The sequence below is a fragment of the Copidosoma floridanum genome, unplaced genomic scaffold (genome assembly GCF_036245765.1).
Source record: "Copidosoma floridanum isolate Cflo_tuat_1 unplaced genomic scaffold, Cflo_Japanese_pri ptg000007l, whole genome shotgun sequence".
In the NCBI taxonomy this organism is placed as follows: Eukaryota; Metazoa; Arthropoda; class Insecta; order Hymenoptera; family Encyrtidae; genus Copidosoma; species Copidosoma floridanum.
The window spans coordinates 3,764,194-3,791,328 of NW_028321884.1; the positions used below are offsets into that span (position 1 = coordinate 3,764,194).

The 27,135-nt window shown below is 39.7% G+C and overlaps 1 protein-coding gene across 1 annotated transcript; it reads left to right on the top strand.

The window, feature by feature from the left end:
- The first annotated feature begins 16,325 nt into the window (after positions 1–16,325).
- LOC106636527 (uncharacterized) lies at positions 16,326–24,977 on the top strand. The gene is made up of 6 exons (XM_014348927.2): positions 16,326–16,433; positions 19,457–19,567; positions 19,958–20,255; positions 20,321–20,571; positions 23,627–23,803; positions 24,873–24,977. Exons 1-6 carry the CDS (start codon positions 16,326–16,328, stop codon positions 24,975–24,977), a joined length of 1,050 nt encoding a protein of 349 aa, XP_014204413.2.
- Positions 24,978–27,135: the final 2,158 nt, after the last annotated feature.

The window sequence follows — 27,135 nt, forward strand, 5'->3', positions numbered from 1 at the left end:
TCAAGGGAGTCCTCGCGAGGCAGTACACGACCGGCAAGCCGGTGATCAGCCTGCCCTTCGAGGCCGTTATAACGATCAACCGGGACGACGCGGAGCCCCTGCCGAGGACGACAAAGAAGAGCTGGAGGAACAAGGTCGCGGACAGCCGGCACGAGGCATCGACCAGCGATTCCCCAGAGTTCGCGCTGCCGGAGGAGGGCCTCGCGACGAAGAAGGGCAAGACTTCAGGTGCAGCTCCAACCGCCAGCTCATACGTTAGGGGATGAAACTTAAATTGGGAGGATTTTTTTTTTTTTTTTAGGGAAGACTACAGTTGTCTTCGAGGATGAGGAGACGACGGTGGCATCCGATGATGACGGTGCGAAGGAGAACAAGAACGGGAAGAAGAAGACACGGAAGAAGGCACTGCCGGCTGGGATACAGTTTATCTTACGGATGCTGAACCGGGTGGCCAAGAATAACAGCGCGCCCGTGGGGGAGGGTAACTTGTTCGCGAAATCCAAGAGCAAGCCGACCAGGTCGAAATTGGTGCAGGTTAGTTTTTCTTTTTCTTTCGCTCTACGCAATGTCCATACCGTTGGAGGCTGGAAAAGGATCATCGTGCAATCGCGAATCTCATTATCGGTCCCATCGCGTTGCTTTTTTTATTTCAAAACGTGCACCCGAAGAGCACATACATCACTATGAGAAAAAAAAAAGGTCGTACGCGTCTCTCGTTCATTTGAATAGAGTCAGCGTAACAAGTAGAAAAAAAAAAAAAAGAAGCTAGGTAGTCATTTTCTCGCCCGTCGATCATAAATCAGCGCTATGGAATCTCGTTAGCCTCCGGTGAACCTTCGATGGATCACTAAATTAATGCTTCCAAATGCACAGTTGCCCAAGCCGAGATCCAGTCTCTCACCTAGAAAGTTCATTACGAGCCGTATAGTTGCACAACTCGAGAGAGTGTGTATTTATGCGTGTACATTTGCGCGCCCCGCTGATTAGAGATTTCGATTTTTTCTCTCTCCGTTGCGTGCGCGACGCTTGTTTGCGCTTTTAATAACACTACGGAGTGCCGGTATTGATTTCGACTGCGTTGTATGGTAATCGGGGACCTGTTTTTTTTTGTCGCAATCGGTCGGTGTGTATTTTTATCTTTTTTCGACGCCTAACGTGCCCCATGTGTCCCCTAGTTTCTCAGGGGAACCAGAAACGAGAGCCAATCGGAAAAGCAAATCGAGGACGACGACGACGACGACGACCCACTGGGTGGTAACGGTAACGAGGACTACGAGTACGTAAGTGACATGCGTCCAACTGTTAACATTGGCGCCGGAGCCTCAAATAATATATAGATAAAAAAAAACAAAAAAAAAAAAACACGTTTTGATACGTCTTATCGCGGACAGGAGGAGCTTGGCGGCTCGCTCGGCTCGCTCGAGGACATCATTCCGCTGGTCATCCCTATCCTGGAAGACATCAGTGACGTAAGTGTAGATAGTTTGGATGAAACAATTCATACGCGTTGCACTAAATGTTTCTCTAGTCCTCTATAATACTGTAGCCACTTACACATATTTTTCTTCTCGTGGTTGAATCTCTCATATATACTAAACATTGTCTTGAATAATGCATTACTTTGTTTTGAAACCTGGTATTTTTATTATGAATCACGCATAGCCGGAGTCGGACACCGATTTGGGAGAATTTTTGGCAGCGGCCATACCTCTGGTCCAAGGGCTTTTGGAGGTAAGTGAACAAACGCGTCCAATCGACGCGTAAGTACTTTGGACTCTGTAAACAAATGTGGTTGAAACGTTGCAGCCAGACTCGGAAACCGGACAAGCACCGGACATCGTTGGCGTGCTTGGACCCATCATACAGGGTTTGATTTTGGTGAGTAAGCGAAAATCTGCAAACGATAGTTGGAACAAATGGTGTAAGATTTTTCAACATTTCGATTGGTCTTCAACTAAAATAAAATTTAGTTTAAAAAAGTGCATGTCCGGTTAATAGATATATAAATGTATTCGAGCACACAAACCGCTGTTTCAATTAACTTTCGCAGGGCAAAGACGGAATGGGCAGTGACTTTGGTGCCATTTTGGGACCAATCATACAGTTGGTAGGCCCTTTCATCGGTCCCCTTGTAGGTCCCATCATCGGGCCGCTTTCATCCCAGCTGAGCGGTGTAAGTATTACTTTTCCTTCGTATTCTCGAAAATCGCGTGTTAAAGCTAAAATGACGTGTCACCGTTCGACAACAGGGTCAAGGTATATCGCTGGCCGCCTTACTCTCTTCTCTGCTCGCCCCCCTCAGTCAGGTAACTTGTTCATTTAGTTTCGAAAAAAAGTATTGCCATGTCCACACCCTCGTTGGCACGGTACAAATTGACAGTACGTACGCGTCTTGTGTGTCTTTTGGTACAGCCAACGGAACACGGAGGCCTGTCCCCCATAGCCGTCGTCACGGGGGACGTGATTTCCATCATCCTCAAGGTAAAGTAGGAGAAAATCCACTCGACCGTAGTTTGAGAGCCTGATAAAAGTAATAATTTCCGCATGACCAGGAGGTGAGCAAGCCAGGCTCGGATCTCGACGTCGGTGAGCTGGTGAGCCAAGTGGTAACGGGCGTCATATCTGGCGCGAGTGCGGGCTTGAGCGGTGGCTCGAAGAGCAAGCATCCCAATACGGGGTATGGTGCCCCGGCTGCGTACGGGCCTCCCCCGAAGGGTGGTACTTCGGCTTCGCAGGTCGAGCTTTTCGAGCCACCACCTCCGCCGAGCAGGTCCGGCAAGTCGCAGCAGAAGAAGGCGCCGCGCTTTAGGTCCCAGGCGACCCAGTACAGGCCCCAGGCGACCCACCCTGAGACACCGGTGCAGCCGCAGGTCAATTACGAGCAGTTGGCCGCCCCGGCGAATTACGGGAATTACGGAGCTTACGGCGTGAGTAGCTAGGGGGTTATTGGGTTGGTGTGAAAAAATGTGTCCAGCCGAGGACTAAGTCGAAGGAAATGAGGGTAAAATTTGATTTGTCACAGAGCGAGGTGTAACAAAGTCATTATGCCGCAGGTCCCAGCGAACACTGTCCATCCGTTCAGTCTACTCACGAGCGCCTTCAAGGACATTATCGCGAGCGGCGTGAACCTCTTCACGGCGGTCTTAAGTGCCTCGACAGCTTCCTCGGGAGCGTCGTCCCAAGAGTCCGGTGGCCACGGTCACCCCGGCTACGGTTACGGTCCGACCCATGGTGGTCACGGCTATCAAAAGGTGGACTCTTATCAGAACATAAAGTGACCACTTACTCGGCAGGTGCTTTTCCAGGTATTGCTCCTTTACGAGACATTTTCCATGCGCTTATATTGTACTTACGAGTGATTGTGCCTATACTTTCGAGAAAGATGTTAAATGTATTTTAATCTTACGGGCTTGAGCGCTTTTTGAACGTTCCGCTGTAGTCGATCCGACACGGATGAAGGTAAGAAAATAGATGGTTATAAATAGTGTATGAAATTTTCTGGTTAAGATCATTCATTAATCTTGTATTTTTATGCGGCTCACGATGCGTCGAGCATGTTACATAAAATTTTTTTGTATCACGTTATGTAAAAACATTTTTTTGAATTGATTAAAGATATACATAGTAGTCTGAATTTTTGTAAGTTACTCTCTAAATGTATTTTAATTATTTTCAAACAATTTTCTTGTTCGCCGAGTAAGCATCTTAATTTGATTTGTAGTTTTTTATCCACGTGAAACCAACAAATTATTTGCTATCGTGTAAGTAACATTTAATATTCAAGCTTATGAAATAAAAAAAAAAAGAGCGTTGTTGGTGCATGACGATAATTTTCAGTTTCAACTCGAAGAAATCACTTTCAAAAGTGGTTTTTGAGCGGAAAACTTTGGCTTCCTCGATGTAACCCGGAAGCGACGATAATTAGAATAGAGCCATCGCGAGCTGGAACTAATATGAGTTTGATTGATTTGTACCGGTAACAGATTGTACCGGTAATTTGCGTTGGTCGAGCGAAAAATGAGAGTATACTTATGTGAGCTCACATTCTCCGTTTCGTTGTCGCTCAAAAATGTCACGGGTCTGTAAATTATAAAACGATGTACAGTGCCCTGTTGTGTAAACTTTATTATGTATACAAGAATCCATGCGTGGCAAAGTGAGATACTTTTGCAGGTTAAATAACTGTTTTTACATTTACAATAGTAATATGTTTTGAAGAAAAAAAAAGTTCGTCAATGATATCGCTACAAAAAATGCATAATGAACTAAAATTGTTTTTCATACTGAATAGAGCAGTAATAAATGTAAATTTTGCATGCTTTATTTAGGTTTTGTTATCCAATCTTAAGGAACCCATTAAAAAATAAAATAACAAAACCCACCGATTTGAATATTCGCTTCCTTCTCTAAAAAAGTTTTGAAAGTAAATCGGCGCGTGCAGGAGGAAAGGAGAGAGCGCAGTTTCATAATCTCCCTCCGTATGATTGCCCAGCAAACTTTCCGTCATCTGTTTCTCCGTTTCTACCACGATATCGTCCATGTGTGATTTTCCGACACCCCATGAACTCAATACCCGTGAATTCGCGCAGACCCCTTTTCCAAGGCACGTGTGGATGACCATCATACCCGCGCACACCGACTATATTGTCAAGAAATCCGGTTTTTTTTTTCTTATTTATTATATACACATGTACGTACCCGTGGTGGGTTTCACAATTCGATCGAATGATTACAGTGACTCGTCGTTGAGGCTTTTTTTCATACCACTCCGATTCGGAAACGGAAAGCCGCATCATTTTTTCGTAACCGATTTTCGTTTGCCTTTGATTTTCACGTATACGTGTGTATGTATGTATGCGCTTTCAGAAAGTCAAACGTACCCTGGCATTATTTCTGGATCATGTACCCGCAAGAGTACCATCGCGGGAGAGCTTTCGCTTTCCCTCAGCGCGCCGGATATACAATTAACGACTGGTGCATCGTAAATTAGACGCCGGTGAAAACCCTTCGTTTGGCGAACTCACGTGATGGCCGTTCACATCTGCCCACCGCATCCTTCCTTCCGCTATACCTATGTGTGCGCTTCGGGGGGATCTTCCAAGGGGGTTTTGGTTTTCCCGAGTCTCGATACTTTGGAGAAACGCTCGTACCACAATTTACGGAGCTTCATTTTGCGGCATCATCGCAGCGTGATATAGTAGCTTACAAAATATTCAACCAACTAATCTCGCAATCGAGATTTTTGTTTCCACGGGAGCCTTCGCCGATCATTCATCTCCCGAGGTGTAACGCTTGTGAAACTTTATTATTGCCTCTGATTGATCGTCACCGGTGCAATAAAAAAATCACCACGTTGTGCAACTCGGCGCTCCAGCACGTGAACTCTTTTCGCTGTTTCGGAGATCATTGGTCATTAAGTACCTTGTAACGATCGAGAGGTACTTTTGAGTTTGGCCTTTTCTTGCCAGCTACGATGTCTCGCACCTTGTCTTATATTTTAATGCCAGATACACACGCCACATTACTATTTTAATAACGACTTGCATACCAAAGGATTATTACGTAAATCTTAGATTATGATTATTGAACTGACATATTATCAAGAAGGACATAGCAATGGTGAATGTGATGAAAAACAACAACAAAATATCAGGTTCGGTTTGTTTGACCAGTTTAGTTGTCAAAGGAATCTCGAATGCGCATTTATCGAGACGAAGAACGTCTCTTGACAAATATTTAAGTTAAACAAATTCGACAAATGGACGCATAAACATCGTCCCAGTCGACCAATGGCGCATCAGACTGTTGGCTCCGCGCCAATATTGACCCGACGAATCACACATCGTCGGAGAACTCTTAAAAGTCTGATTGCTCAGAGAGTGACACTACTGGATGTTTGGCTCGTGCTTTTGTAACTCAACGTCTCGCAGTTAATTGTTCGGGCAAATGTATGATCCACTTTAATGTATATGCAGGATCTACTCGAGACATATCGTTTTGATGATTTTTATTAGGTCGAGGTAATGATTTTATTGGTTCCGAGTCAGAATTTTGCGACAAGCAAACAACGTTTAAGGAAATTTACGTGGCGTTAATAAATAAAATATACACAACTTCTCGAAAGTTTCAAAGGGTACGTAGCTTCCGGGGCCTGGTGTCAAATAGCTGGCAATCGATAAGACAACTCCTCGCTTTCTCTGGACTAGTTTCGACCAATAGCAAGAGTCCACGCCGAGCATTTAGCCGTGAGATGTCGACGTCTTGTTTCGACACTTTTGACGCCACTTGCATTTCTTTTTTGCGTGGCCTCGCGTTTTTTTTTTCGAGCTTTCAGCAGTGCAACATGTTTTTATTGATATTTTATTAAACGCACGTAAGTAGCGGAGATGCTGCGATGGAACGCTTAATGAGCGATCTCTCGAATCGTTGCGTAAGTTTATTACAACGTCTTAAAATACATTTATAGGGCAATCTACGGTGAACTTTTTTCCACCTGCTTTTTTTTTAGTTTGTTTTTTTTTTTATTACAGTTATTATTGTAATTATTGGATGGATTTTGAAATAACCACAAAGCGATGCGTTAATGGAAGTCAGGATTTTTTTTTGTGATCCGGGAACATGGTGGAAAAAAATTGATATGCGCGACAGCTCGTGCGCTGGAAGTTTATGCCGATTCAAAAGCGATAGAGCTAAAAAAAATTCTAGGGTAGAAAAATTATGGGTTTCGCAAAAGTCGTGGAGTATAAAAAGAGGCGCCTCGCCAGAGAGTTATGCGAAAAAATAGAATCGATTATTGCGGCTGAGAGTATTTTCTAACGCGAAATTTACATATAAAACATTTCGCCAACCGGTCCGTGGCGCTGACCCGCTGTGATGTAGAATATTCATTATAATCTTGCCGCGTGTACAAGACACGCTGCTGCAGAGCTAAAATTAATCGTATCAAATTTTCCTCTGTACCGGTTGGGCAAAAATAAAATTTCAATTACTGCCTTCTTGAACGCGATAGCAGTCCGTAGATTAGAATTTATATCATTGGTACGAGGAAGCTTGACTCTTTAGAGTCCTTTCCGATTGGTTACGTAACGCGTGTTTTGAATGATTATGTAAGAAACTTTCCTCGGCGAGCGGTGGACATCGAATATATTTTTAGAATTAAATCGGCATTAATTAACGCACAGATTTACCCAAGCAGCTTCGGGTTAAATGATTAATTTTCTTTTTTTTTTTCTCAACGACACCCGACAAGCAGGAATACTGAAAAATAAACAAAGAGCTACGGATAAAAGTGCATGTTAGTGACGGGGATGTGTAAATTAATCAATTCTCCCGAGGTTCCGCAAAAAAAACTTAAACGCTCGCAATCTCGCGAATTACAATATTTTTTGTTTACCCCTTGCGTATAATTGATTAGCCAACGATAGGCAAGAAAGTTGTAAATTGTCGTTGCTAGTAATAATAAAAAAAAGAGCTTAGAATGTGACCTTGTTTGGTAATAATAACACCGATGGGCAGTAAGGGACATATCGATCTCCGTATACCTGATGGTGAGGTAAGCTGCTTTGATTATGCATTTTTATGCTCAGATGATCGCGAGCGAAGTTTACATCGATAGGGGAAAAGGTTGCGAGAGTGTCGTTGCTTATTTATAGATAATGAGGAATCAGCAGGTTGACAGAGTGTTTATCAGTAGTTTGATTGCCATAGCGTTCAGCGCCAAGTAGAAGAGGTCGAGTATGGTAAGACAAGTCTTAGAGTGTTGAAGTATACCTACACGCATAGGTGAGCATTATTTATTCCACATTCAATGTAAAAAATTCACAAAGAAAAATTTGCATTAAACAACGAAATCAGACGCAAAAAATTGAAGTAGTAATGGTCAAGTATGGTAAGGTAGACCACAATCTTTTGAGTCTTTCAAATACACCTGAATACGGATGAATACTCTTTTTTTAACCAATTCTTTTTCATATATAGTATTAGAAATTGTCTTTGACAAGTTTCATAAATTAGAAAAATCAATCGTAATAAGTAGAAGAAGAAGAAGAGATCGAGTATGTCAGGACTCAAGGCAACTACGAGTGCAATTTTAATCTAGAGCCTTTCAAATATACCTGAGTACGGATAAATCCTTATATCACAAACTAATTGTTTTCACGTACTATGTAAAAACTGACTAGAATAAATTTTTTTAATGAGAAAAATCAATTGCGAAATAAAGTAGAAAATGTCGTGTATGGTAAGACTTACGATGACTGTGGTTGGAGGTAAAAATTCTAGCCTTTAGGTGTACCAACTTACAAATGAACACGTGTGTTTTGAAAACAATTTTTAAATTATACATGTATTTATTTATTCTTATACAGCAAACAGATTGAGATAAATATATTAGAAAATGAGAAACTAAAGTAGAAAAAGTCAAGTATAGTAAGACTCATGAATAGTAATATCATTTTATATTTTAATTAGAGCCTTGTAAATATACTAAATCTCAGATGAGTACTGATGCTATACAAAAATTTTTTGCACAACTTATTTAGGGTGATTCCAGCACTGGTGTGATATTCTTGCACTTGTGTCCACGCTATAGTTACTCGTGCCATGCGATCAACTGGAAATCGGTCCCAAAAACTCCAGTCATTCATGCGTGCCTATCACTACACAGTATAAAAAACTAGTTAAAATGTTTTTTTCGTATATGTATAAAAAAAAAAATAATAATAAAATAAATAAATGAATAAAGTGTGAAAATCCACAAGAGAAACAGTCGTTTATGGTCAGACTTGTGCTGACTATGATTGGAGTTGAAAATTCGAGCAATGGAGATATTATACGAGTACAGTTGAGCATTCGTATTTTAAAATAAATTATCGACCTACGTTGTATATAATTCAATACATTCAATCACGAAATTCGAAGTGGAAGAGGTTGACTATCGTAAGACTATTAAAGACTACGGCTGTAAGTTTAAATCTGATCCCTTTAAGTATACCTGGGTTCACATAAATACTCATACTTTAAAATGATTATTTATTACATTTTGAGTGAATAAGTCACTACGACAGTTTTTCGAAGATAAGAAAAAATCAAACAAAACTTTAAGTAGAAAAGGTCGTGTATGGTGAGACTTGCGGTGACCACGTGTTTCAAGGGAAAAATTCAAGCCTTTCAAGTATACTTGATTGTAGATGTACACTTATACCTTGAAATAAAAATTTAGTTAATATACATAACATGACTTTGAAGAGTTTAATAATAAGAGAATTGAAAAATAAAAGTAGAAGAAGTCAAGTATCGCAAGACTATGATAACTAAAACTGCAAATCTAAATCTTTAAATTATATTCGAGGACAGTTAAGCACTTGTCCTTTGAAATTAATTGATTACATACAGTGTACAAAGAATTTGATAGATTTGAACAATCCAATGCGAAAAACAGAAGTAGAAAAGGTCGTGTGTGGTAAGACTTGTGATTACTGCTATTGGAGAAGAAAATTCGAACTTCATTCAACTCGCGTACAAAAAAATAAAAACTCATGTTAGGCTATACTTAACAATTTTAACATACATACTGAAAAATCGCCTTTAACAATTTTTTGTAAATCAGAAACATCACATGCGAAAATCAAAAGTAGAAAAGGTCGAGTGTGGGAAGACATGCAATAACTACGTATGGACTTAAAAATTCGAGCTCTATAGGTACACTAAAATACAAATGAACACTTATGTTTTAAAAAAAATTTTCCTTCACATGCAGTATGAAGTTCCTACGACAACAAATAATGTAATAAATGATCAAATAAGAAAAATCAAAGTTTAAGTTGATTATGATGATAATCGTCACGACCATGGCTGCAGGTTCACATTGTACCAAATTGACACAAAGTAAATTCATATTTTTTACACATAGAGGGTTTTACTGAGTATAACAAAAATACTCATGGTTAAGAAAAATCATTACCAAGAAATGGGAAAACGCAGCACACGTCACTCGATCGTACGTCCAAACATTGTGATCGACCTCCTCGATGTCGGTCTGCTCAGCAGGCGTCTACGTACAGCTGGTTGCGCAAGTCACGGGGCTAAATATTACCTCCACCTCCTCTGAAATTCTATCCATTACGCGCTCGCAAATTTATCTTGAACTTTCGCGTGAAATCCAGTCCAACTGGTTCGTTGCGGTCCCACAGAGACTTATGCGCTCGAGCCTACCGAGATATATGAATGCTACAGCCAGTGGAAAGATTTTTGACAGAGGGTAAGTAACGATAGAACACCGATTCTTTCTGGCTTACAGCTCTGTTGAGAAACATCGGCATATTTTTGCTTTTCGAGATAATCCAGCTTCTTCGTACTCCATTTACTGAACGCGCGTACACGTTTTCACGCGCACTTGTGGCGCATGTAAATACTTGACACAATTAAAAATCGTAACAGCATTTGATTAAATTTTTTTTTTTTCTTCGTCTTGTGCAAACTGCTTGATAATTTTTTCACAGTATCATTGTAAGTTTCAAAACAGTTCAGCGCATGCAACGTAACAAGCTGTGTAAGTAACGCTAAGCATTTTAGATTATACGTACGAGATACAGGAGCTGTACCCTCGCTGTAGAAGAAAAGCGGAAATAGTTGGCAACGCGTGTCAAGTAAAACCGCAATCGCCGTCCGACCCTCGTACGCAGTTTTCAGCAGCATCATTTATTTTTCTCATCTCATTTTGTTGCGCAAATATATACTTGTCGGTTTTTTTTGCACCCTATCATAATTGTTCGCACCTATGCTCGCAACGCCGAGTCATTAAACAAGATGCGGGACCAAGATAGGTTCGTCATTTTTTTTCTAGGCAGCCGGTTCGTTGTGCAATTCCGTGCGTTTTATTGGATCGCAAATTAATTTGAATGAAGATAGCCAACTTTTCTCACACGTTGGGAAATTAACTATACGTCATATTATAGCTGGTGCGAATTTCGTAAGAACATGGAATTAAAGCGGAAGGGTCATTTTTTTCATTCATCGCGCGTTGCATCATACCTGATGATGGAGCGACGTTTTTTTTTTGTACTTCCTTTGGCTATTTTTAAAGCGCTATTAATCTTGCGTCAAAAGTACTCCTGTTGTGCAATTTTTCCGAGATAGAGTGACACAACGCGATACTCGGTAGGGAACCGATTCGCAAATGCTCGCTGACCTCAAAAACACGGGCAGAGAAACAGAAAAGAGCATCGACGCAAGATTAGGCGATCATACGCGTGTGCACAGCGCAAAATTTACTTGAACACGATTTCGCGGTGGCGGCGAACGGGAGAAAGTATAGGACCAGACCGCGACTCCCACGGCAGACGAAACGCGGATGTGCGCACGTATTGGCTGCCACTCGAGCGCCACTGTATTACGTGAGTCAGCGATTATCATTTAGATAGCCGGAAGATAGAGGTAGATGTGTTATCGATGAGCACGGCCTTTTGGGATTTTACCATCACTACCGTTTTAAATCGCACGAACTGACCATAACTCGTTGATTAACGAAGATGTTGCGTGATAACGCATACTTTCTTCATTTGGATCGGTATTAAGTTTGGTAATTAATTTTTATGCTGGAAAAAAATCTGTGCCAAGTTTTCCGTGGAAATAGCGAGCTACGACTGACCAAACCAGAATGTATGGTTGTAGTTTGGTTTCGAAAATCCCGGCCGTGTGGTCTTTCTCGTGCGGTCATTGATGTCCCCTCGCAGACCGGCCGTCATTTCCCCGGAACACTTTCTTTCTCGAACCGCTTTGGCTTTGCGTCAATTCAGTTTCGAGCGACTCGCAGTCCGAGTTTGCCGATCGATGGAAAGCCTCTTGCATCGAAGGGATTTTCCATTAAGCGCATAACTGGTGATGAATTATAGGTTTTTTTTTTTTTTTTAATTTTTCCTTGGTAATTGTGCCATTGGTGGGATTGCGTGTAAGTTTTTCTTCAAGGCTTTGGGAATTTTTTATTGAAAAAAAATTGTAAAGCAAAAAAACCTGCAGATGTTTCGTGGAAACTCCTCTTCTCATGGGTCAATACAATTATATTTTTTAGCTCATATAACTGGAAGGTGACGACAGATAATGGAACAGTAAGAATTTTCGTCTAACTGGAAGGTGATTGTGTTTTTTTTGGACTACTTTACTCTTTCGATAATTTGAGAGAGCCCACGTGTGTAGACCAGTGAATGGAAGCCAAGTGCAACATATTCGAGAGAAGGGCTCGTTTTCATGGAATTAAGTCCAAGGGGACGGAATCAGGATGAAAGCCGGCACATCAGAGAGTGAAGGAGTTGGGCGTGTCGGTACTTTCAGGATTGAGCCTTGACACGGTGATTGGTGAGTTTTTCGTTTTGGTTGCTCTTTTTGGATTTTTTTGGCTGTTTGCTTTGTTCCTTGGATAACTTGATATGTCTTTTTTTTTTTTTTTTGTTCCTGCAACAAGTGACAGATTGATTTGATTGATATGCTTTCTTGTCTTATAATGTTACGCAATCGGACGAAGGCCACGAGTCATTAAAAGTGACACAGTTCCAATTAAACATATTCTCTGGAGATCGGCTACCTGTGTTTTGATAGTTTTTAGGCGATACACTTAAAATTCCTGTTAAAGCGTTCGAAGTACGTCAGTGTCAAAATGTTTGCAATAATAAAAAAAAAATTGACGTCTGACCTCCTTGACGTGATTTCCTCTTAAAAATCGTACCAAAGCAGCTTGTTTATTTAAGTGTTAATGCCTATATTACTACAAAATTAACACAGCATAAGATAATCAAGTAGAAATTTATAAAATTAAGCAATGAGTGGTTACGCAAATATGATTCTCTAGCTGGATAATTAAAAGTTATTGCTAGCCTAGAGGACCTTTATTATTATTTTTTTTTTTTGCCACACACATGTACTAGAATATAAAGAAATTATTCAATATTCATTAATGCTTCTCTTACAGTCATTGAAATTAAATATTTGTGCTAGCTAATTACGTATAAATAAAAACCAGGTTTGTTACACCAACAAAATGCATAATGATGAAAAAAATAACTGCGAAATTCCAACTAATATTATCTCATGTGCGATTGCAAATTTTCAGATAAGCAATCTAATTATAATTGATCATTTTATTCCTCGTACCTGCAATTTTTTTTTCCTATCTTACTTATCCTGTACCATAACATTAATTAGGCATATTAGGTAAATAAGAATTCAATTGAGTGGTTTTTATGTTGTGATAAAAGTATAATTGATATTACGTCACAGAGTAACCAAGTACAATGAAAATAGGTAATTAGGCAGTTGATTATGACATTAAATGATAAGTTTTTAAAGAAACTATTGCAGCAAAATCATAAGAACTACGCCAGCCTGCATAGGTGCTTTGTTAGTATACACAATCGTGTTATAAGATATCTAAAGACAGAAAATTATCTCCGTGACTATTTCATCACTTTATTTTGACAAAATCAGCCTTGTATGATGCCTAAGCAATGATTCTTCCCTGAATATTGACCAAAAAGTCTCAAGAGTGAAAAGAAAAAACATTAAGTAACTAGTTTTTTTTTTTTTTCAAGATGTTTCCTGAACTGGTTTTACTACTTGCGGACAGTATGATTTTTTTGGAACCTATTCAAAATATGTTCGGTTATATGCATAAATATGCATCGGCTCGTAATATTATGTAAATTATTATGTAAACCAAATAAAAGGAGAAACACTCACTTGAAAAGTGAGACTGTATGTGCTGGTTAAAAAATTTTTTTCAAGTTGTAATAGTACGAGGGAAACAAATTATATCAATAGTGAGTTGTAATAAACATTCATCGCATTGTCCTTGATACATTTCACTCGGCAATTCGTGACCTGAAATCTTTTGGTACATTAAAAGTCGATGTATCACTTTTTACAGCAAACTTTGGTGACAGAAATTCTAAGTTATTAAATGTAAACAAAAAGTAAAATTTTTCTGGGTGACGGAGATTTCTATTTCAGATTCATTATTCGTGCTAGAAGCAGATGGCCAGCGTAGATCGTAAAATCCATCGCAACTTGAACCTTAAAACTTTTTTCCTTTCACCTTGGCAATAATCTTCACGTGAAAATATAGAGTACGCGCTCGTAAGGCGATTTGTGGCACAACTCGACATTGTACCGCCTAAGCGATCTGTTTGGAACGTCTTTTGTCTCAGCGATAAAAGTTTCTACTAATGACTCTTGCCATTGAAGCTACAAAACCGTATTCCTTCGTTCAATAAGTGGACTTGAAATCGTCGAATAATAAGCGTACAGGCTCTCGTTTTAATCTTCTATTGTTTTTGGTAAACTGAGAGACTGCTTTCGAAAGCAAAATGATTAGTTACAAGAATTTCTTACTGTACAAAATTTTATGTTTTCACAGGCTCGTGTGAATATATCAAAGTTGAAATGATGAAAGTTTGCTGATTATCCGGTTAATCCTTGTATCCTGGAGAAGTGCGCGTATTTAATTTTCGTAAGACATAATGTCCCCAAGAAAAAAAGGAACAATAGATGACGTATTTTCTGGTAATTCTACTTCATGACTAAAAAAAAAATGATCTGTCACTGTCACGAATTTGACAAATTGCGTAACACGAAGGGCGCAGTGTCTCCTCGACTTATGAGACGAGTTTTGCAACAAAGCGATAGTTTTGCATGTGATAAAAAAAAAAACAAATATTAATAATGTCTGAAGTAAGTAACAGTAAGAGATTTAATGTGATTTATAAATCATTGCTGTCTCTGAAAGCACTATACTCTTTGAGGAGGCTCTGGTTTCGATTTGCTCCGATACGCGCTCCCTGCTATGAGCTCTACCAGCCAAACTACACCAGAAGTACATTTGAAGGATGGAATACGTGTACAATTGATGAACGTGTCAAAAATATGATTCCTCGTTACTTGCAACACACCAAAATCAATTAGTCTTAAACTCTGTCAGTGTTGATCCATCTCAACCCAACTATTACCCCATTTTCCTTTCAGAAGATTCATGTGCTCATCCAAGAAGTAAAAAAATAACGTAGGCAAATGCAACTTGTGTAATCCCTTTTCGTTTCATCTTTATTAACACACTCCTTCCATAACGTCGCAACACTCCCTTCTACTAATCATTCCTCTCTGCATCATCGGTAAAAAAAATGTCGCCATGTAATCACCATTGAGATGAACATAAAAAAAAGGCCAACACAACCAAGTATATATAAACCCAATGGGTGTACGCACGGGCACATGTAGTATCTGCAGCCGCGCGAGAAGTCAGGTATAAGAGGAGGGGCCCAAAGGAGAGGAGTCGATTCTCGAATCTCGATCCCTCGCGAAGGGGGAAAACGCGCGTGCACACACGAATACGTTACACACATGCTCGAGCGGCGCGGCCAGTCTTCGAGCGCCGGCTAAGTAAGAGAGAGACTTTGGCCAACTCGTTCGGCACCTCACTCAAACGAGCCTCGCACTCCGTGAGGTACGCATCTCCCCCTGGCTCTGCTGAGACAAAACAGGGACATTCATTAAAACAGAGCTTTCGGCCCGAACAAAGCTCGTACGGATCACTGCACCGACATCTCCTCCTTTGACTTCTCGCACTCGCTCGCACCCACGCTTTCCGTAAGTCTTGACCGGTTTACTCTTTTTTTTCTCTTACTCTCATGGCTTTCATACGATCAAACCGATCTTTTCCTTTTGTAGCTCGTTTTAGTAATTTTTCTTAAGGCTTTCAGCTGTACTTTCTCGTGCGTGTATTATGTCACACGTAAGTGATTTTTTTTTTTTTTTTTTCTTAACGCGATAACTGCGGTAATAGTCGTTAGGCGCACACGTTTTTATTCCGTCAATTGCGTAACACGCGATTTTCGTTATAATTTTATTAACTTTCTATGGCAAAAGCACCGATTGCACGATATCGCGTGGGTTACTGGGTTCCAAGACGAGTTTTATATTTTATTTCTCGAAGAAAAAAAACCCCCCAATTTCTTCATCGCCACGAAAACTTGACGCCTCGCTAATTTAATAAACACCTCGAAAGCATCGCATCGCCGATTACATACCGTCCGGACTTACCCAATAGAAATCGAAACGCAGCTGACCCAATGACAAATTACAAATTCTCGGGTAGCCCGTCCACTCGAGCTTACCGTGGCTATATATATATATGTACACGTTTGATAGACGGCGAAAGAGAAAGCGGCGCCGAATTCTCAGCGAAATTTGTGTGTATACTCGAATGTACTTGAATTCCACAGGAGGAAGTCGAAAGGAGAGGATACACGATACAAAAAGTACGCGGTCCAAAGGCGAGGAGGATGAAGCTGTCGCTGGTGCTCTGCGGTGCGCTGGCGCTCGTGGCCGTGGTCAACTGCACTCCGGTGGCCAAGAGGGAAGCGGTTGACGACCTCAGTCCTCTCAACGAAGTGAGTCTCACCGATTGTCTTGTCCGTTACTTTTTCACCCACACGTCCACTACTTACCCCGACGTTTTCTGATTCATTTGCTCATTATCCTTCCGTCCATGTGTATATTTCTCTTGGTATACCGTAATCCCGTCTGGAGTGAGAGTTGCACTCTGGACTGTTCCGCGTGCACTTGTGTACGCGCGGAGAGGCTTTTCAAAAAGGTTCGATTTCCCAGATGAAAGTCCACCATTACTTGTATATTCCATACGGATGCAAGGTTACATATATTACATGGGTGGGGTACCCCACGTGTACCTTGAGGTGACTACTTTTCTATAAGTGAACCGAGGGTGTTGCGCAACTCTTTGTGGAAGATAAGTCGAAATAATTCGGGGATCCTTGGGTGTTTTTTTTTTTTTTTTTTTTTTTCCTTGGGTGACAAAATATCTATTGGCTTTCTAAGGGCTTGCGCAACTGAAAACGATGGTAAAATTCTCCGTCTTGGAGCCGAGTTTGGGGCTTTTTACTTGCATAAGTAATCCTGAGATTGCGCGAACGCATATTTTTAATCAATTTTTTTTTTTTCTTACTAAACCCCCCTCCCCCTTCATGTGCACGTATATTGGTGGAGAGAGCAGTAAATTTCCCCCAAGAGAACCCAAAGATCGTTAATATGCGCTCCACACACGAGCGGTAACGATCAATAAACACTTGGGCCATTTCCCCGGTCTTGGTTGCGTAATTACAGCCACGGACAAATATATTGGGTATGCTTAGCGTTACATTGTACGCGCCGTAATGAGAGTATTTAAAGGAACTAAAACAATCGATTATAGCTTCCCTTAGGTTAATCGGTAAGTGAGCGCGGAAGGAGGCGCCGATATATGGGAGAGCAATGATTTTACCACTGCTCGCACTTGCGCTTACGTACATTATATATACATACATGTATGAGCCGTATAATATATAGGAGTGTATAGTAGGTGAAAGTGGCCGGTCCATGCGTGCGCTTGAAATTACCGCGGTGCACGCATATATATTATATACCCAAGCATATAGCAGTGGCAGACGGAACAGGTGCGTGTGTGTACGTATATATACGACACATGAGCCACACGTGGCTAGCCACCGCGTTCTCCGGAATCCGCGTTTCTCTCCCTCTCTTCTCGAGTTGCTTTTTTTTTTTTCCTTTGGTTTTTATTTCTTCCTTTTTTCGCTTTCTCGCCGAGTGCGTTTTCGGTGTCACGAAATACACTCCGCGCTTGTACTCGCTTCGACTCGCGCGGCACTTCATTTCGCTCGTTTGGAGAAAATCCGGGCGATAATGGCCGAGCGCCTTCAATCGAGATTTTTACTTTGATTTCAAAGACAAAAAAATTTTTTTTTAATATAACTCGAAATAACGACCTTTGGTTCTGAAAATGCGTCAAACCCTCGACAATCTTACGGCAGCTATTTGATCGTTTATGTGGTGTGTGCTTCGGGCGTCGTACTGCTGATTGCGCGTGTTTGAATAATTTACATTCTCTCCGACATGGTATTAGTATCCGTAGAACTATATGAATAATTCACAAACTTTTTATTACGATTACGTGAAAATTATTAGCCATTAGCCGGAAATTCTTTCTCGCTCACCCTACAAATGTATTTTTTTATGATCAACTTTATTATTTTTTTTTCTCGTCAACACTCACTAATCGTCCCGTTTATTAATCTCATAGCTTTTCACCCTGAGAACATAAACGATGATTTCAACTGTTGAATCGTACATGCGATCGAACAAATCTACAGCAGATATTAAAAATCATGTATCATCTGCAGATGGTAGAAATTATTTCGCGAAAAATCACCCTAGATCCTTTCAAGGACACGCGAGTACACAGAGCGCTTTTTTCCGATCCGCGGGTCTTTTTTAATTAGCCGGGTCGTACACTCGCCACGCCTGACGCAACGAAACGCACATACTTGTCGCAACTCGCCTTCCCTCCCCATCCGTCTTTCTTTATACTCTTTTTCCTTTACCACTCTAATCTACACGATACTCCGGATGGAATTCGCTCTTTTGCGTGAGCTGTACTTTTTTCGGGTCAACCCCTTTTTTCTTTTCATTTTTCACGTTGTACACTTTTCATGGCGAATGACGACACTGAGAACGTGGAAATGTCGCTGTAGCTCCCGACTAGACTTTGAAAACTGGGCCACAAGTACGAGACACCTGCCGCTCAGTTTGCAATAGTACAGGCCCCGGTGTGTATATTTATTCAATTTAAAATATCCTCGAGATTTGCGTACGGCATTGCAAGACACACGCGCAAATAAAAAAAAAAAGTGGCGAATTGGATATCTATCGAACCTACGAAAGCTCGTAGCATTAGTGATAATCGACAATATCCATAGCATGTATATAGACGCGTGCAACGAACGAGGAGGAAGATACGGACGTGAAAAACTACCGCACGGCGAAAAATTTGCATTCAACGGGCAGCTCACGCCTCGTCTTCCTCTGCCTCCCCTTTGACGACGCGCGGTTAAAAAGTTTCACCAGCTCATAATATAATGCACATATATGTACCCGCGGCCAATCGTCTCCGTATGCGCCGAGGAGATCCACCGATTGTACACCTCTCCGTCACGTTGTACTGTTGTTGTTATAAATCTTGTTAACGACGAAACAACGTCCTATACACACACGGGCACGCTTGTAATCCGTTCGATGAACTGCGCTGCGAAAAATATAATCAACCAAAAGGCTCGTGTCTTGGCGTTTTATTTTTAATTGCGACTATATTTACACACCTGTAATGTATGCACATGTGCGTGTTATGTCGAGCCGTGCTGCCGATGATTGTAATTGTAAAGTACGCGCTCACGAGTGTGATGATGATCATGTATAAACGACGATACACCGCAACTGTAAGCTTCTCGCTCTCTGGTCCTACTGTTTTCTTGTACAAATTGTATATACACATAACAAAAGTTACCGTATATTGTGAAAACTATGACCCCGTGTGTCGTGGTCGTGGTTGTTAATGTTTCGTCAGGTTTATGTTTTGCAGAGCGACGACGACGACGAGAGGAGCGACAGGGAAAAGCGGAAAATCGGCGTCGTCAAACTCGGCGTCAGCAATGGCATCATCAACTTTGTCTTCGGGGTAATTATTACTTTGTCTTATTATCGATCGCACGGCATAGCAAACACTCGAAGAGTAGAAAGAGAAAAAAAATGAAAAGGTTGACACAGTTTCGCAAGAGATTTGCAAAAGCCGCGTCCAACGAGTGATATCACTTTTTGATGTTTAATGCTCCTCGTAGCGGAAAAAATGTCTGGCTTTCTATACACCAGCGAGCGTTACTACTACATCCTCGGATTGCGAAACTCGAAGTAGATTTTTTTTTTTTTTCTCTTCTCTTCTCGCTTTTTTTAAGCAACGCAAACAAATCGGTACCCGCGTTCATAGTGCTCGAGGTACACTCGTTGTGCAACGTATTGGGTAAATCACCAAAAAAAAAAAAAAAAAAAAAAAAAAAAATGGCACTTTCAGAAACTGGACGCCTTCCTCGATGCCAAAACCAAGGCCCTGGGGGTGCTAGACGACAGCAACAGGGCGAAAAACGCGGCCTTCGAGATCGACAACACCAAGTCAGCCACGGGAGAGTTCATAAACAAGTTCCTCGCCCAAAAGTCGCGGGCCAGCTCGACCGGCATCGGGCCGATCTTCAGCGCCGGCAGCACCTTCCTGTCCACCGCCAAGCAGGGCCTGGCCGGCGCCTTCGCCTCCAAACTCGCGCCCCTCAGTTCCCTCTCCGGTGGCTTGGTTGGCGGTCTATCCGGTGGTTCTGGTAATTCTGGCGCACCGCGTTCGTAATGGGAGCTTTGGACTGACGCGGGGGGTCTTTTCTTTTAGGTAGCGGCGGCGAGGATGGCTCGCACAGGGACGGCGGTGGGAGCAACAGCGGGAGCTTCCTGACGGGGATATTAGGCAGCCTCAGTGGGAGCAGCAACGGCGGTGGCTTCGGTAGCCTCAGCAACGGTGGATTGAGCGGCGGTGGCAACGGGGCTGGTGACACGGGAGGCAACGGCGTCGACGAGCTCGAGCCCGACTTGCCGGCCGTGACGGCCGACGCCAACGCGAGTTACGGCAACCTCGGCGGAGGGGTAGGAGCGAAATTCTGAGGCCCTTACTCTCTTTTTGCTCACTGTAATATATACATATATAATTGCGCCCGGCTGGGCTCGTTGAAGCATCGCGAGCCTACTTTTTTTATTGTTACTGTACCTCGAGGGGCCGTGTACTCTTCAACAACTCGAAATAACTGTAAATGCATTATTTGGAGTCACGTGGAATATTTAAGAGTTTTTGAAAGCTCACTACAAGATTTTAAAGGCATTTATCGAGACTTTTAACTGCGCAGCCCCTCGTTCCATTTACCACGATTTTTTCGCTTCGATCGGGCTTGAAACACGTTTCAAAGGGTGACGAGGATTCTAGTGTTTTTTTTTTGTTTTCTGAGGTGAGCTATTTAGCACTCGGTTACTGCTACCTTTTCCTTTTTTAATTTTTATAAAAAATAACGCAATACTTTACGCTGTGTTTTCTTTTCATTTAGCACACGGGTCGATCTTTTGTAAATATTTTTTACTTTTCCTTAGGCGAACTTCAAAGTAGAGTCAAATTAGATTTTCTTTTGCTCAATTATCTTTGATTATATTGGTATGATGAAGATAACAGTAATTAAACGTTACAGAGTTAGATTAACGATACAAAATAATTTTCGGGGTGGAGTTTTCATCGATGTAAATACAAAATTGCAGGAAGTATACGCTCATTATGTATGACTAATTGTTCATTACGAGATTACTATACACACGCTGAAAGATTCGCTATCCGTATATTAGTACGCACCGGAGAGAGCGCAACGTTAATTAAATGCTTCAACGGGTTCCGGAAGCGCGATTTCACTGCCAGTCACGTAAAAAAAAAAAAAAAAAGAAAAAAAACAAGTAGTCAAACGCACGTCGATCGATCCTCTGCACGTCGAATGGATAATCAAGAGCAGAGAATGTTACATATATGAATGCCCGTTGTTGAGCACTAAATTTCGTACCTCGGATTACCATTAACCCCCTCACCGTCTGTACCCAGAGTTTGATGCATACAAGCGTGTAAAATAGTTTGTCTATACCCAAAACACGATTGTTGTTGCATGATGTCACACTTTTAACAGGTACACTTTTTTTTAAATTTTTGTCCTCTACAATTAAAGTACCCTTCGATATGCAAGACATTTATTAACTGTTCCTAAAAACAACTGGTTGTATATACATTGAGGTTCTTTCATTGATTTTGACTTTTGCATATTGTTATTGCCAATCAAACCAGTAAAATTTCGTTCACAAATATATAAACGTTGGAGTAAAAGTCAAATTGGTCAAAGAAGATTTCTCAAAGAATCACATTAACACCGATTGCATGCCAGACGCACCACAAGCACGATATTGTTATCCACACTCGATATATTAAACTACCGAATGGTACTTAACAATAACAACAAAAATGATAATAATAATAATGATCACAAAAACGAGTCTGAATGTCGACTGTGTTGTCTATTGTACAAATATAGTACTCTTACACGCCACCACATCAACAACAGTACAATCTACAGCAACAGTATTACGCCTATGGCCGGTGAAGAGAGTATCGAGGGGATTAACGATGACTGCAGCTACGACTCGATTACGAAGAAGATCAGCGGTGTGTGACTACTTATCGAAGACGTGCGAAAACGAGCGGATATGGTGGACCACGAAATCAAAAAGCATAACGAACGAATAATCAAAATCTGTACCACGTGGCCGTACTATTAAGAACATTATACTACTAATGTTATTAATTTTTTTTTTTTTTGTTTTTTTTTTTTTTTCAAGTGTATTACAATTTACCCATGTTGGATTATCAATGTGAGTCAAATGAATAATGTTTACATTTTGTACGCGTTTATATTTTACGTCTAAGTAACTATGTTATTTGCGTGCAGTGCACACAATTTTACTATTATTAAGAGAGACATGTTGTTTTGTTGTTGTTTTTTTTTTTTTTTTTTTTTTTTTGCTAGTGACGTAGAAAGTTACATGGAAACAAGTTTGTAAATACGTCAGAACGTGTGAGTTTACGTGTTGTGTTTAGTGGCATTATTTGTTACACATTTGAGTATTTACGTAAAAGCTCCAGAACTAACGACTCTTCGATCAAACTGCCCTTAAATTTGTTGCAACTTTTTAGTGCACTAATTATGTGATTCACAGGATGAATATGTAGCTCGAATTTTTCAACAGCGCTTGACAGATTAAAAAATTTTTCGTTAGTTCCGAACTTTTAATACAAAAAAAATTACGTGCTTATCGTCATACTGACTTGTAATTGTAAATAACTCACTTGTACCGAGGCATGAATGTGTTGTTAAATAAATGATTGTCACTATTTGCAATAACCAGTCGTTACTCGTACATTAATCAACACATCACGTACCGCAATGCGTATTTCTACTATTTGTCTCGAATTCTAACAATTCACGATGCACACCACATGTATATCTGTTTTAAAATGTTTGTGTATCTTTATTTGCGACTAAGACGTATCAAGACAAAATTAGTGTCAGTCCCAGGAGTCTGCGTCTGAGCAGAGCGGGTATTTTTTTTTTTTTTTACTGTAGGTAAAGGTCTAATTTTGTCGTTTTATAGTCGGTTGCCTAAACGTGAAGATTCTTGCCATTTTTATTTTACTTTTATAGGTGTATCAGAGATTATTCTTCTGTATACGCCATCATTACGGTAATCATACTATAAGAAATTTTATTTTTACTTTTGATTCATGTAGCAATCGAATCAATAAAACATGGAAAATGCTGCTTTTTAATTGGGATGTTGTTATTACCTATCATATCAGACTATTAGAAAATACTTTCGTTACTTCAGTGCAAGGAAATCGAACTTGTTTTGAAAAGCCACAACTATGGCACCCAATTGTGTTTCCCTCTTGCATATTAACCAGACCTATTTGTTACTAAGATCAAAAATGTTGATTCCAAGTTTCACAAAAAATTTTCCGCAGAAGTACCTTTAATTGTCCAAATCTCCAAGGATCAGAAGCGCCAAGTCCACATGATAGTTTTCGAGCAACAAAAAAATCATTGTACTTTACTTTCTGCAGAAAATATCGACGACCACGCGTCTAGTGGTTACACGTAAACCAACAGTTCGCACGACGACGGAAGACATTCCCGAGTTCGACAGGAAGAACGTGGCTCTGGATGTTCCACCCCAACTCTTTGGCAGTGGTTTCTCTATCATAACTAACATTAGTAAAATTATCGGCAGTGTCATAATGGTAAAATTATTTATTTTTTCAGCTTAACTTTTACATTTAAGTATTTTTTCCTCAAACTCAAAACCATTAACATACCGAAAAATTGCTTTTCTCCCATATGAGTATTAACATTACCGATTTAACGTCAACTATTCATCAAAAAATTCGTCCTATACAATCATCTTATACACAAAATCTTCTTAATTCAAATTTATTTATTTATTTTTTTTTTTTTTCAGCACCTCGTAAGTCATCACTAATTTAACGTTTGTAAAAGTTATTGCTCCTGATATATATGCACTCGGTGAAGCCAAACATGTTATTTTTATCTTTCAACCCGTAGCAGTGCAAGTGCGCGTATGTTCGTTAAAACTCGTTTCCCTTCACTCGAAACGATTACAAAACTCGCGTGGTCCCGTGCGTCTCGCTTTACATTTTTATAAAACCAACTTCTTTTTATTTTTCTTCTAATTTTTTGCGCAGTTTGTTACGTTGCACACGTGTATTAACAAATAACGCGTAATCACACGTTATGGCACGCAACGTTTTTGTAGAATTCATTGCTGATTAAAAATGAAATAAATACCTTGTTAAGATTTTTTTTTTTTTTTTCATTCAAGAAATCAAACTAGTATACGGGTATTGCGCAAGAAAGATTGTATAGTTTAGTTGTTTTATTAAATAAGAATGCCACTTGAATAATTGAAATCGAACCCTGGCTTGGTTTTTTATCGGCGTTTATTGGTCTCGTGTGTACCTACAAGCCAACTCGTAATAAAGTGAACGTGTATCCTTGATCCGGAGAGCGTCATTCGTGTTGGTTTTTTTAAATGGCACTTTTTGTCTTGACAGCAAATGCATCCCATTGAATCTGATGCGCTACTCGCGTACTCAACCAGTGGAAAAGAAAATTGAGTTTCATTGGGCGTTTACTAGCTCTTACGATTCGGCAATTTTTTTTACTCTGGGACAGAACAAAAATAATCTTAAAAATAAGGAGAAAAACACGATTACGCAAGAAAATTATAAAAAATATTTATAAAATGTAAGCCTATCAAAGTACTGACGCTTGGGTAATTGCGTGTTTCAGAACTCGGCGAGGAGAACTGCGACGTTACTGGAACTCTTCAAGCCGCTTTTCCGAGGTATTTTTACCGTTTCGGGCCTTCCATCGGACAACTCAAATAAATTGTAAGCTCCGAGCGATCAACGTGTGTAACATACATCACTAAACCGTAGAAAATTTCAACCGACGCCGAGGGCTCAATCCAGGGTCTGGAGCTATCCATTTTAGATTAAATTGGATCTCGCATGCCGATGGTAATCTTATGGCCAACGGCCATTGGTTTTGAAGGTTACTTTCGTTGTTAAATAACAAAACGTTGTAACAATTGACAGTATTTTGAAGAAAATTTATTTTAAATCAATACTGACAAGTGCTTTAATACAGTAATTCGTCGGGATAATGTTGGATATCATCATAGCTTGATAGTTAAGTATTTATATTCAGTCGCCAATACAAGCAACAGCCATCTAATACATAGGATGAACGATTTTTTTCAATTTTAAGGGTGTAGTAACAATTTTTCATGTAACGAATAAGGGTATTTATTAGTGTAAAAAGATAATTAGCTTAGGTATTTTACGTGTATAAATTATATATTTTTATACAGTTTTATCGATTTGTCTATCTGTTTTTTTGATTTCAATGCATAAAAGTAAAACATGGCAGTTTTAAACTATTATTGCATAATAGAACTAAAATATATTCCACTAGATAATGTGGCTGTTACGTCATTTATCTTAATTTAAAATTTACTATAAAAAATGGTTGCATAAGATGCAAATGTAATAATATTAAATATCATTCAAAGGTATTATCGTAACATGTCAAAACGATCACCTGATAGAGCCATTAGTTTAGCTATAAAAAAACAGGGAATGTTGTACATGTATCAAACAAAACCTGTACCTGTTAATTTTTGTTTTATATAATCAAGAAAATGTAAATATTAGCATAAGGTATAAAAATATCATCAATTTTGTACTACGTTTTGTACTGTGAGTTAAAATTCTTTTTTGCATTATTATCTACTTATAACCATTTACTAGATTTTGTTTATACTTTCTGTAAAGTAAATAACGTAAACGAATAACTTTTTTTGCGACTGCAACAAAACGATGCAGTTTTTAGTTCAAATTTACGGTATATCGTTAGATGCAGGACAGGATAATCATTAATTTATTACGGGCCTTTTCGGAGTTTCCGTCTTTTTTAATTGTATGTCTCCAACAATAGGAACAATGGAAAAAAATGTGAAATAAACCGATATCATTGTAAATTTCCGAACAGTTGGAGAATCTGTGGCAGCAGCGTTCGAGCGCTTGCGACACTAGAGATCAAGAAATATTACTCAGAGTGGCGCAACTAAATAATTGTTCAAACCATCAAATGATTCAAGTTGTACGTTTTTTATCCTTTGATATAAATTTTCGTCCTTACAGTGCAAGTAACGATTGAGCAATACTAGTCCGCCTTTCGAGAATTGAAAAATTAGTCAGGAATTAATTTACGATTCTTCAGAGAATGGAAAACATGGTGAATTAAAAATAATTGTCCCATTCTTTATATAGTTACCTTCAAATTAGAAATAAAACTTTGAAACCTATATGTGTACACTATTGAGAAACCGATGCCATGACAAACGATACTAATTCACGTAACGAATGTATTGTTACTTTTTTGTCGTATCCATAAATACAAAATTGAAAAATCTTGTTGACGCGGTACTTGTATATTTCGAGGATAGTTTCATAGTTCCGGTGAAAGCATGCATTCGACTGTCGCATTATGCGGAGGAGCGTAGTGTATTAGGTTTCGATTACTATAATAATGTAAGCACATTTTCGAAGCCGATTGGTAAGTGGAAAGTTTTTTTTTGTAAAACCTATTGTTACATTTTACGCGTTTCCTCCTTTCTGCCGAGAACCCGCGCATTTCGTTTTAAGTAATAATCTAATACCTTTTCCACAACTTTAATACATTGTACCATATACACAGGCAAAAAAAAATTTTTTTTTTTTCCAATAATAATAATTTATAAAAAACTTTAATACATAATTCATTAATAAAAAAAAGCATACATCTCCGTTGTATCAGTCGTACAAAAAGATTGCGCTTATTTAACCGGAGGTCAGATATACTTATCGAGTAAAAAGAAATTGAGTGAAAAAACAACATACTCATAATTGAAGAGCACGGATTTGCTAATCCCTCGACTACTACTGGATTACTCAAGTCATGCATCATGGAGATAATCAAAGTAATGGATGATTGCTAAGTTTCAAAACCA

Coding starts and splice junctions, on each gene's coding strand:
- LOC106636527 (XM_014348927.2), top strand. CDS start 16,326: ATGAAGCTGTCGCTGGTGCTCTGCGGTGCGCTGGCGCTCGTGGCCGTG. Junction 20,256..20,320: donor CGGTCTATCCGGTGGTTCTG/GTAATTCTGGCG, acceptor CTTTTCTTTTAG/GTAGCGGCGGCGAGGATGGC. Junction 23,804..24,872: donor TTATCGGCAGTGTCATAATG/GTAAAATTATTT, acceptor TGCGTGTTTCAG/AACTCGGCGAGGAGAACTGC.